This window comes from Ochotona curzoniae, unplaced genomic scaffold, assembly GCF_017591425.1.
Source record: "Ochotona curzoniae isolate NIBS_2020 unplaced genomic scaffold, NIBS_Ocur_1.0 contig_883, whole genome shotgun sequence".
Lineage (NCBI taxonomy): Eukaryota > Metazoa > Chordata > Mammalia > Lagomorpha > Ochotonidae > Ochotona > Ochotona curzoniae.
Window position 1 is genome coordinate 53,104,316 of NW_024466599.1, and position 12,043 is coordinate 53,116,358.

Here is a 12,043-nt window from a genome sequence, read left to right on the forward strand (position 1 = left end):
CTGACTCCTGCACAGGCCATGAGCAGCCTGTTCTTAAGTGTGCAGGTCAGTAGGCTGTTCCCTGGGGACATGCAAATCAGTAAGAGAAGTGATATTCTTGTGCCATGCTGAAGAGCCCAGCTCATCTCATAACTGAGCAGAGGGGAAGTGTCTCCAGGCACCCAGGTCACCCCTTGGGCTGCACTAATTTACCTACAGAGAACATGATCCTCTGACACACATTATGTAGACATAAAGCATTTGAGAAGCACTCTAACGTACCCTCCAGACAGGTCAGTGTAATCTACTTGTATTTAATGTCAGTGTCTCAATTTACAGGAGAACAAATTATTTTCAGAGATTGTGCAACACTTTCTGACAGGGTAAAATCTATCAATTCCTCAGCCTGCCCTCAAATTCTTCCCATGCTTTACTTATTATTCACAGATTTCTGACAGCCTAAACTTATCTCATTTACATTATTTAGAGAAAAAGGACAATAGGGATTCATATATATTTAGCAGCCAGGATACAATGGCACACAGATATTATTAGAATCTGACTGAGAAGCAATTTGCAGCCAATAGATGCACCATGACATACGGGGGAGGGTTCATATGTCCAGGGACTATATAGGCTGTAAAATTGTTGACATGAGAGCATCGGTAATTAAATATTGAGCCATTTGCTGCTATTTCCTGATCTTCACCAGCACAAAGCTCTGAGTTATGAAATGGGATCGATGCAACTACCATCAACACTTGCATTTATCGGTAGTATCTCAGTTAGGATACATAAGACACATTAAAGGAGAACACACCCTAGTACCCTTCTCTGCAAATTCCAAACAAACCCCAAGTACAGTCTCCTGGTTAGTTTCTGTGAGCTGCAGTAGCTAGCACTCGGGACTCAGGTGAACTACATCTGCAGTCTAGGACTTGGAAGACGGGTGAGGAGTTAGCCCATTGAAAAAGTGCATTTATTACCCACCTGACTTAGAGGATACCTGCTGCTTGGTCCAGGGTCAGGTCATGCACTGCACATTCCTCATTCCTCTGCTGATCTTTTAGGATCAAGCTGGGCATGCAAGCACTCCCCTGTTCCATACACAGGAGTCCGCACTTTGTCAAACTAGTGCCAATTACATAGTAATATCTTGGATTACAATACACTTGGATTACCAGTCTATTTGCACAACTGTATCTCACATATCGATATTTGCACCAGCCATCCAGTCTGTAACTCTAGAATGCGATGACTGGAATTTTTTTTTACCCATCTGTTAGTGTGCTGAAACAGGAATTCCATCATTATCACAAAACCATCTTCATCACAACTCCAAAGTGGTTCTTGCCTGATAGTGGAGACAGATGACTTCATTAGAAGCAGCAAATGCAACTCTCCCAGCTTCAGCCTCAGAGTCGGAGACTGGATCTGAAATTTCCTGCAGCTCTGTGCACCAGAGATCTTCCCTGTGGTTTTGAATTCTGATGTAGAAAAAGACAGTAGCTGGGAAGACAATGTTATAAAGGTGTGGGAAAAATATTACTCCAAGCCAGCATATAACCAAGTACTAAATTCTGGATCATCAGAATTTCACACTAAATGTCAGAAAGTAAATGCCAGATTGATTAGCTACCAATGTTCTATTTCTCCAGAGAGAGGGAGGAAGCCAAGCGTGGAGACCAGCTGTGACAGAGGAAAAGGTAGTTAAGAGTGAGGGGAGGGAGGCCCACAAATCAGGACACATGGGGCATCCTGAAGCTGCAAGAACAGAGACTTGGATCCTCCCCTTTAGAGCTGCCAGAAGGAGCACAGCCCTGCTGCCTCCTCGGTTTCATCCCAGCTAGACCTGACCTCCTGAACTGGGATGATAGCATATTTGTGTGAGCTGAGGCCTGAACAATATGATAAGGTGCTGGAATAATTTCTCACTGCCTGATACTGTGTCTGCAATCACTGGAAGCCTATTACAGTGGCTACTCCACTTCTGTTCCACCTCCCTAGGTATGGACGGGGAAAGCAGTAGAAAATGGCAAAAATCCTCAGTACAAAGCAACCACATGCAAGATCCAGAAGGAGCTCGGGACCCCTGGCATCTCATTGCCCTACCTCCAGGTGTTGAAGCCACTTGGAAAGTGAACCAGCACATGAAGAACTTTATCTGTCAGTCTCTCATTCTCTTTGTATATCTGCTTTTGCAATGAAATTAAATATTTCTAAAATCAACCTAATAGCCCATTTATAAGGTCAATATTAAGTTAATAGATGTGAAGTTACTATCACAACTCTGATTCACTCACTGTCCTCTGAGATCTTCACACTGTCACTGTGTTCTCATTTAGTGTCAGTTTTAACAGGAGACAGACAACAATTGATTGCAATGTGAGAGCACAAATCCCGCTCAAATGGAGAGTCTCATGGTTGATATATCTTAGTGAGCTCTTGACAACCAAGAGATGATAGAGCCTGGTGCTCACCTATCAAGGACTGTGAGTGGAGGAAGAAGATTTAATTTGTTTGCTTCTAGGGGCACGGCAATGTGGCCTAGCGGCTAAAGTCCTCACCTTCAATGCGCCCCAGGATCCCATATGGATGCTGGTTCTAATCCCAGCAGCCCCACTTCCTATCCAGCTCCCTGCTTGTAGCCTGGGGAAGCAGTCAAGAACCACCTAAAGCTTTGGGACCCTGCACCCATATGGGATACCCAGAAGAAGTTCCTGGATCCTGGCTTCGGATCGGCATGGCATCAGCGGTTGCAGTCACTTGGGGAGTGAACCATCGGACAGAAGATCTTCCTCTCTGTCTCTCCTCCTCTCTGTATATCTGACTTTCCATTAAATAAATAAATCTTGTAAAAAATTTTGTTTGCTTATCTGCTTCCATATTAGGAGGAAAAAATAGATTGATGAGAATGTGAGAGTACAAGCTGAAACCAGAGATGAAAAGGGACAGAGAAAATAATGAAAGGATCAAGAATGTGAGATGTGCCACCTGCCTGCTAATCTGAAATTCCTGAATGTGCCAGGAAAATTTGCAGTCAGAGAGGTCTAAATTAAAGAACTAGATCGAGGTCAACACAGAGTGAAACAGGAGCAGCAACAACCCCGGGTTTCTCATCACCCAGGTTTTGCCTGCTGTCTTTCCTGTAGACTACAGCCTGAATATGGAATGAGCATGGGTGTGTGGATGGAAGATCCTTAAGGATATACAGGCCTGCTTTCAAACCCCAATCACAATTGCTCACCATGAGTCTGGCTAACAATCGCTATGCACAGAGATGTGAACATCAGGAGAAACTCATACCATCCATCAGCACCTGCAGGCAGATCCAGGGAGGAGGATGAGGCCTGGAGAAGCACCTGTTAGTGCCGCGGGCAACTGATGACATCAGCTTCAGCGTGAGGAACACAGGACTTGGCATACAGTTCCTTCCGTAGGGAAGGGACATTGCCTTGTTGAAGAGCAAGGGGTCCCAAATTTCTACAATCACCATTTCCAGCCCCTAACTGTCATATTAAAGGCTTTAGTCTGGTTCTAATAAACTGTATGAAACTGTTTCAGCTTGGAAAATATGCCAATGTTTACGCTTTTTCCTCGTTGAATGCAAACACGTTACTTTCACCCAGTGTGGCAGGTGCTAAGAAGAAAACACGAGAAGCTTCACTGGAGCTGTCGCTGCTCATCCTCCAGACTTTTCAGGAGCTTCACAACCTAACTGCAACTAACAATCTCTCTCAGCTGATGGAGGACCCAGGAGACCCAGCTGGGGACTTCTGCTTTCCTGGGGGGTTGATGTTAAGACTTGTATCAAAGTCTAAAGGGCACTTTAGTCCTGAAGGCAGTAGTAGGCTGCAGCATATATAGCCACCACACCACATGCACAGATGTTTGATTGTTCTATTTGTTACTTCATGATTAAGCAGGTGCTCTTAAAGACAATTCTGTAAGATGCTGTAAACATTATTCCATACTTCTGTAGTAGGCATTGGAAAGGACTCCACAGCCAATGTATATGCAGTTACCTAATAATACGTAACACATTCCTATTGCATTTCTATTTTTACAGCTTATCTATCGCTTAACAAAAGAAATATACCCTAAGGGAAAAACAGAACAATCCAAAGCAGAAGTTTTAAACATTAATTCCCTCTACAAATACAGGCTTTATAATTCCATAAACAATCAAATGATAAGGAAAGGCAAATTTCTGCAATATTAATATACGCATCATTAATTTCTCTAGTTAAAAAGTTATAAAAGCATCTAAAATGAAAATATTTTATATACTTCCAAGAAATTGCCAATACAGGTTAGTCCTTAAGATTACAACAACCTGGGCCCAGCATAGTAGCCTAGCAACTAAAGTCCTCGCCTTAAACATGCAGGGATACCATAAGGACACCGGTTCTAATCCTGAGAACCCTGCTTCCCATCTAGCTCCCTGCTTGTGACCTGGGAAGGCAGTTGAGGATGGCCCAAAGCCTTGGGTCCCTGCATCTGCATGGTAGACCTGGAGAATGTTCCTGGCTCCTGCCTTCAGATCAGCACAGCACTGACCGTTGTGATCACTTGGAGAGTGAATCATTGGATGGAAGATCTTCCTCTCTGTCTCTCCTCCTTTCTGAATATCTGACTTGGCAATAATAAGAAATCATTTCAAAAAGATTACAATAACTATATGTATCACTATAGCAGTTTCACCCACATTCCCATCACTTACATGAATCTTTTGGATATTTATTAAGCCCTTTCCCAGAAGGCGTGCTACATGTCTGGGCTAGGTTCCAGGGCAATATTTAGGCACACAATATGGTGTCCAGATATGACATGGGCTTCATTATGCTTCTGTGTGCATTAATTAGCATATGTTGTTAAATGCCCCATTCACCAAAACATTATCAATAACATTAACTCCCAAACTCACATCAGTTGCAAAAGCCATCTCACAAGGACAAACATTGCATATATTTTTGTTATTTGTTACTTTATTTGGGTCATCTTAACATAATTGATTAACGCAGAAAGGGGTCAAGAGCTACAGGAAAGTGGGTGAGACCATTGTTTCCACATTATTTTTTTTTTCTAGATCTGGGGTAAAGGGAAGAGATAAATGGAGAAGCTACACCCAGCCTCCCACCCCTCCCAGGGTTCCTGAAGTGGGGCAAGCTCTAAGGGCTCTGCTCAAGTGGTTTTAATGGTTCAGCAGTTCTGAATTGCTGTCAATCTTGCCATTCCAAAATGATGAAATCTCTCTAGCATCCACTGGTTGACACAGTCTACTTTAGAGCCTCCGTTTGCCCAGATTCTCAATGCCAACAAATGGCTAGGACAGATGGTTGATTCTTTCATCCTCTGTCTTATTGTGGTACCAAGTGTCCTCTGCAGGTTCCAATAGACCATGTGCACTTGGATTTGCTGTCCACTGTTCAGTCTAAGCCTCTGAGGAGACTCAGCTTTGACACTTGCACCCATGGTCAGACCATGGGACCTGCACTTCTCTTCATGGTTGGGATTCTGAGATCATCAGTTCATTTAGAGGGATGCCCAAAGAAACTTTGTCTGAGGTGATTCGAGGCCTGGTTTTGTGCACATGGCAACACAAGGTTTGATACAGTCTGTCGTCCCAATCAGTTTATTAAAATGCTGCCCACCTCACACTCTATCCTCACACAAACAAGTGGAAGCTGCCACCTAGTCAGTGCAATTCCCAAGTAACCCCCATAAGGCCTTCCCCTGCCATGTTCCCATGCTTGCCAGTATGTACAACAGACTAGTCAAGTCTGTCCCACATCCCATTCAGCTCTCCTACATATCATAGGGCATTGAAATCTAGTTCTGAGTCAGAGCAACCACTGGCATGCGCCTGATCTATGGCCAGGAATAGGCCCGGTTGGGGAGCTAAGGCGACACCCTAGCTGGGTTGAGGTTCCCAGCAAGGGACACATGGACTGGAATGGTGGCTGCGTTCTGATCAGGGTACAGTTGTAGTCTCCCTTGGCACAAGTGTGGACTGTGACTGGACGCACAGAGCTGGGCCAGACTTCAACACCATCTAGTGTTCTGCAGGACCAGGGTAGATGTGGGACTAGACTAGGTTAGGTCTCAACCCCTACTGAGCCATGTGTGAGCCAGATGTGGGCATGGACGAGCCGTGGCTGGGCTGAAACATCCAACAGTGAGAACCATTTTGGGTTAAAGGCCAGTCAGGTAAAATCCACTGTTCCTGCTAGGACAGGAGGTGGACAGAGTAGGGCTGGCTTATGGACTCCCTGGTATGCACGAAAGCTGGCACTGGGGAGAGATTCTGATGGAGTAGCCCAGGCAACTCCTCTGGCAGGACATGGACCCAGCAGGTAAGCGCAAGAAACATGAGAGGAAACACCCCAGAACAGGCCATGGAAGGTTTCCCACTGGCATACATTTGGCATGGGTCTGGGGCAGACCGGGCTGAATCAGTTCACGTCATCCACTGGCGAATCCGAGCATCAGAACAAAGTGTGGGTCAAGCCAGGTTCAGTCTCGACAAAAGCTAGTGCACAATACAGAATACGCAGTTGAGGTTGCCTGTACTGGATGTGACCACAGCACCCGACAGCACACATGAGAACCAGGAAGGGAGGGGGCAGAGCCGGCCGGGGAAATAAGAGGGGTGGCTCCCCTGCTGGACAGTTACTCCAACTAGAGAGCATGAGCTGGAATGGGGGCAAACCCAACTAATCAGGGCTACAACACCTGTACGCTTCATGTAGATTAGATCAAGGAAAAGCCAGGCTGGGCCGATTATTGCTACTGGTGCAAACAAAATTAGAGTAGGTGAGGGTTATTTGGGCTTAGCCGCAGCATCAGCTGGCAGTTGCTGACACTGCGAGCTAATTCTCTTAAGTCAAACCACAGAACTACCTGGACAGTGCATAATCTGGGTGTGGGAGAGGCCTGGGAGGGAAATAGTGGGCTCCTCCCTCTTGGGTTACCACTCCCACGGGAGGGCAGGAAAACTAGGACAGGGGATGGGGTGGGTAGACAGAGAGGCACCCGACAACATCCATGAGGGCTGGATAGTTGAGCTGGTTAGATGGAACTAGGCTTTAATAACCTTTGATATGTATGAGAGCCGAATGGAATGTGGGACAGACTGGACTAGTCTGCTACACATGCTGGCAAACCAGGGTACGGGGCAGTCCTGGTGGGGGTTATTGGGAATTGCCCTGACTAGGCTGCAGCTCCCACTGGTTTATGTGAGGGCCGAGTACGTGCTCAGCAGAACCAGGCTGGACTGCAACACCCATTGGTACCAGTGGAAGTCTGGGCTAAAAACAGAACCAACCAAGCAATTGCAACCACCAGCTGATCGGGGCAATGGACTGTGCTGGGCCCTGTACTTGCTAGTACAAGAATCTGCTCTTGGAATACCTCAACAAAGTCTCTTTGGGGATCTCCCCAATCGAACTGCCGGACTCAGAACCCTAACCATGAAAAGAAAGAAGACAGAACAAGTCAATCAACTACCTCAGCTATGATGGACTATGTCAATCAGCGGATTCTTCACGACCTTTTAGTGCTTGGAGTGGCAAGATTGGCAGGGATTCATAACTGGTAAACTATCAAAACCAGTTGAGCAAGAATCTCGGAGCATGCCCCACATCTGGGACCTGGGGTACGTGGGAGACTGGGCGAGGCTTCTCCCTTAATATCCCCCTTTACACCAGATAAATGAAAAAAAACAATATGGAAATAACAGTCTTATCCAATTTCCTGTAGCCCTTGAACCTTTTTACCATTATTAGCTATGTAAAATATCAAAAATAAATAAAATTAGAAAAAAATTTTAAAAAGAGAGAGACCTTGCTGGAACTGTAAATTACATCTTTGGATTGGGCCCTGGTCCTTTAGAAGGCATACTATCACATTTCCTGGAATGATGACATCTCTGTCTGCTCCTTCCGTTGTTGGTCTCTGTGAGTCCCTGCAAGTGCACTGTGGGCTTTCATTCTCCTGGTGATTTCCAGAGGCTCCACAGACCCAAGGCTGCCTGCTCAGAGCTCTAGGAATGGGCTCTCCCAGGGCCTGGGCCTGAGTGCATCCCAAAGAGATTCAGCAGAGGATGAGGCCACAGCCCAGCTCCTCAACCCCCTGGGCCTCTTGGCCTCAGGTGAGAGCATCCAAGGAGTCAACAGCATCCCAATCACGTTATACTGCATCACAAAACCTTTGGTATTTCACATGAGCAGTCTGATATATTCTAAAGAATAAGAAATCTTACATTTCACAGTTACATATTCTCTAAGATTTAGTGATACATCATGTGGTTGCTGTCCATTCCTCATGGCAGGTGCCTGTGGAGACAACATGATGTCCGTGTCTCCAAACTCCCTGACTGTGTCTGCAGAAGAGAAGGTCATCATCAACTGCAATTCAGCTGAGTCTTTTAACCAGCTCTACCCACACAAATACCTAGTCTGGTACCAACTGAAATCAGGACAAGTGCCTAAACTATTTATCAACTAGTCAGCCAGTCTAGTGTCCATTGTCCCCGATAGACTGAGCAGAAATGGATAAGGCAGGTTTCACTCTCATCAGCGGCAGCCTCCAGGCCAAGGATGTAGGAGGTTACTCCTGTGGGAAGCATGAGAGCAGTCCTCTCAGGGATTCAGCCTCCAACACAAACTCCTCCCCAGGACACAGGGGTGTTAGCTCCTGCTGTCCCAGCTGATTCCTTCCTGTCCTGCTCCGCTTCTCCCTGCTCTGTTCTACACATGCCTCGTCTCCTGCTTCACTATGGAGTATGCACTAGTACTCAGGGAAGACTGAGTGCAACAGCCTGTCCTGGATCCTTCACACAAGGGGCCAGACCAGGAAGACTCTGTAATGATATTTGATGAGTATTCCTTGGCTGAATCACCAGCTCTTTAAACCTTACCACTTCAATGCAAACAATAGTGAACAGAATGCTTCAAAGGCAATTGTCCTGTAAATCTAACACTCCCAAGAACTGCCTAGCTTCCATTTGCTTCATGGCATTTCAGGAAGCAGAGTGTTCTCATAACAGAATACAGGCAAGTCTTAAGAGGGGCCAGGTTCCAGGCATACAGTCACCTTTACAGTGAACCTTTTCAAACATGAACATATGACTGCCTCAGGTGCCAAGTTGGAAGAAATGAGGGAGGCTGCAAAAGAGTCTCAGCGATGTCTTATTACATCTCAGGGACCATCAAGACTGACTACATCTGACAATGACTCTTAGCAGATAGAGAATCTAGAATGGGGAACTGGGCAGTGCAGACTCACACTTCTGCTTTCATGGTTGGTTTTTGTTCAGACTTATATCACCGCAGTAGTACTACTAGCACTATAATACCCTTGACAGTAGTAGATTCCGGCATCCGCAGCCTGCACAGGGCTGATGGTGAGAGTGAATGATGTCCCAGATCCACTGCCCTTGAACCTGTCAGGGACCCCATCGGCTAAATACGATGCACCATAGATCAGGAGCTTTGGAGGTTGCCCTGGTTTCTGCTGAAACCAGGCTAAACTACTGCTAACACTCTGATCCGTCTTGCAATCAATGGTGACTGTGCCTCCCACCTTTGCAGACATCGTGGTTGGAGTCTGGGTCACCTCAAAGGCACATCTGGCACCTGAGAAGAGAAACACAAACACAAACATCCACTCTCATCATCATGTTCATACAGCAGAGACAGGAAGTTTCAGTCAGCACTGACCACACTGGCTGAATTCAGTTCCTGGTGTTGTCCTTCCTCACCTGGGAGCCAGAGCAGCAGGAGGTCCTGAAGCTGAGTAGGTGCCCTCATGTCCATGCTGTGACCTGACTGGCACTGATCCTTGCACAGGTTGAGAGAAGCCTGCTCTTAAGTGTGCATGTCAGTGGGCTGTGTCCTGGGTACATGTAATATAGCAGGGAAGTGATATCCTTGTGCAAAGCAGAAGAGCCCAGCTCATCTCATCTCTGAGCACAGGGGGAGTGTCTGCAGGCACCCAGGTCATCCCCCCTGCTGCACTCATTTACCTGTAGATAACACGATCCTCTCTGGACACATTATGTGACATAAGGCATTTGAGGGGCTGTTGACTAATCCTAAATGAACCGATGCACAAGATGGTGTCATCTACTTGTATTTCATGGCTTTGTTTCATTGTATAAGAGAACAAGTTATTTTTAGAGAATGTGCAGTACTATGTTATTGTATAATTTTATACATTCCTGCCCTCAAATTCTTCCCATACTTCACTTATTACGTACATATTTCTGAAGAGTGAAATCATTTCATTTAGTCTATTTAGAAAGAGAAGAAAGATTTACATATACTCAAGGGCCAATGTTTAATGACACTCAGACACCATTAGAATAATGAGAAGCAATGTACTGCACATAGATGCACCATAATATTGGAGAGGACTCTTATGACCAGAGGATAAATGGAGCACTTCTTTCCTGACATAAGGGCTTTTGCAATACAATTTTCTGCCATTTGCTGTCTTTTCTTGAACTTGAGCAGGATGAAGCTCTGATTCCTGATGTGAAATGTCATGAATGAACTATCATCAGTGTTTATGGTCATCTGTAAGTACCTGATTTAGAATCCACAAGACCCACAAGACCTGCCATTTCTTTGTTAGCGAGCAATAATACTGCAATTCTGTGAGAACATTTTATTGGTTTGCAAACAGACCTGCTCTACCAAAGGGAAGGTTGACATGACTGTCCCTATGACCTCCAGGGGAAGCCATTACCCCTTAGATTTAGTATGAATGGGGGATTAGGGAGGACTTGAGACTCAACAGTCCTGGTCTACCCTCCTGAGAAATGGCTGATTTTCTACTTTACACTTGAATTTTTATTTAAAGGATGGATAACCCTGGGAATACAAAGTAAATAAAAGTATGTCATTATAAATTTAGAGAGGAAAATTACAAAAGGAAAAGAGATGGTGGATGGGAGTGTGAGAAATCAGAAGGAATAGTAGGCAGTTAGGGTCTCCTATTCCCTGGTAAAATTATCCTTTAAAATTAAAAATGGGACTTTCCCCTATTTCCATAAAGGGACAGAATCAAAATCAATCTCCATCTCTTAGAGCTGATGTCACATCAAAAGCAAGGAGACATGGCCCACATTCAACTCTGGGTCACTGTCAAAGGAATGGCACTTTAGCTTTCAGCTTATCTTCAGAATGGGAGAATAAAGCACTGAGTCTCACACTTTTATTTTGAGTGAAGTGGTAGACACTACTGCCCCTTGCAAATAAGCTCTTCTTTCTGCCTTTGGGGTGACTCATGTGAACCCCCTGCCTGAGATGGTACATAAACGACACAATTTCCTCCATTACCTCGGGTGTTATACTCATCTTTCCTCTCTTGGAGGCCCCTCTTGTTGCTATGACAGGAGACTTCTCCCTCTTTCTTAAATAAATCTTGCTTTGTAGACTAGAGTTGTCCACATAAAATTCTCCTTTTCTGTGAGAAAAGAGGTTGTTGTTTAGATGTCCAACCACAAAATGGGAGATCTTTGCACACTACACAGGAGATAAGGGACTAATCTCCAGAATATACAAAGATCTCTAGAACAACCAAAACAACAAAACAAACCATTCAAGAAATGGGCACAGGAAATGGACAGACACTTTATAAAGGAACAAATACAAATGGCAAACAAACATACGAACAAATGCTCAAGCCCTTTGGCAATAAGGGAAATCCAAATTAAGACATCACTGAGGTACCACCTAACGCCAGTAAAAAATGGCTCACATACAAAAACCAACCAACAACACTTGCTCGTGAGCATATAGCGAGAAGGGAACCCTATTCCACTGCTGGTAGGAATGCAGGTTAGTGCAGCCTCTATGGAAATCAATATGGAGAATGCTCAAACAACTGAAAATCTGCAAACTATATGATCCAGCAATAGCACTTCTAGGAATACATCCAAAACACCTGTTACATGAGAAACTAACATGCACCCCTATGTTCATAGCAGCACAATCAATAATTGCAAAAACTTGGAAGCAACCAAAATGCCCATTAACAGAAGACTGGATAAGAAAGC

General features: G+C 45.0%; 1 gene segment (V, D, J or C); it reads right to left on the reverse strand.

Moving 5' to 3' along the window:
* Positions 1 to 9,126: 9,126 nt before the first annotated feature.
* Positions 9,127 to 9,797, reverse strand: LOC121165099. The segment is given in 2 exon segments: positions 9,127 to 9,617; positions 9,743 to 9,797. Coding segments are annotated over 2 exon segments (372 nt in total).
* Between the last annotated feature and the right edge of the window lie 2,246 nt (positions 9,798 to 12,043).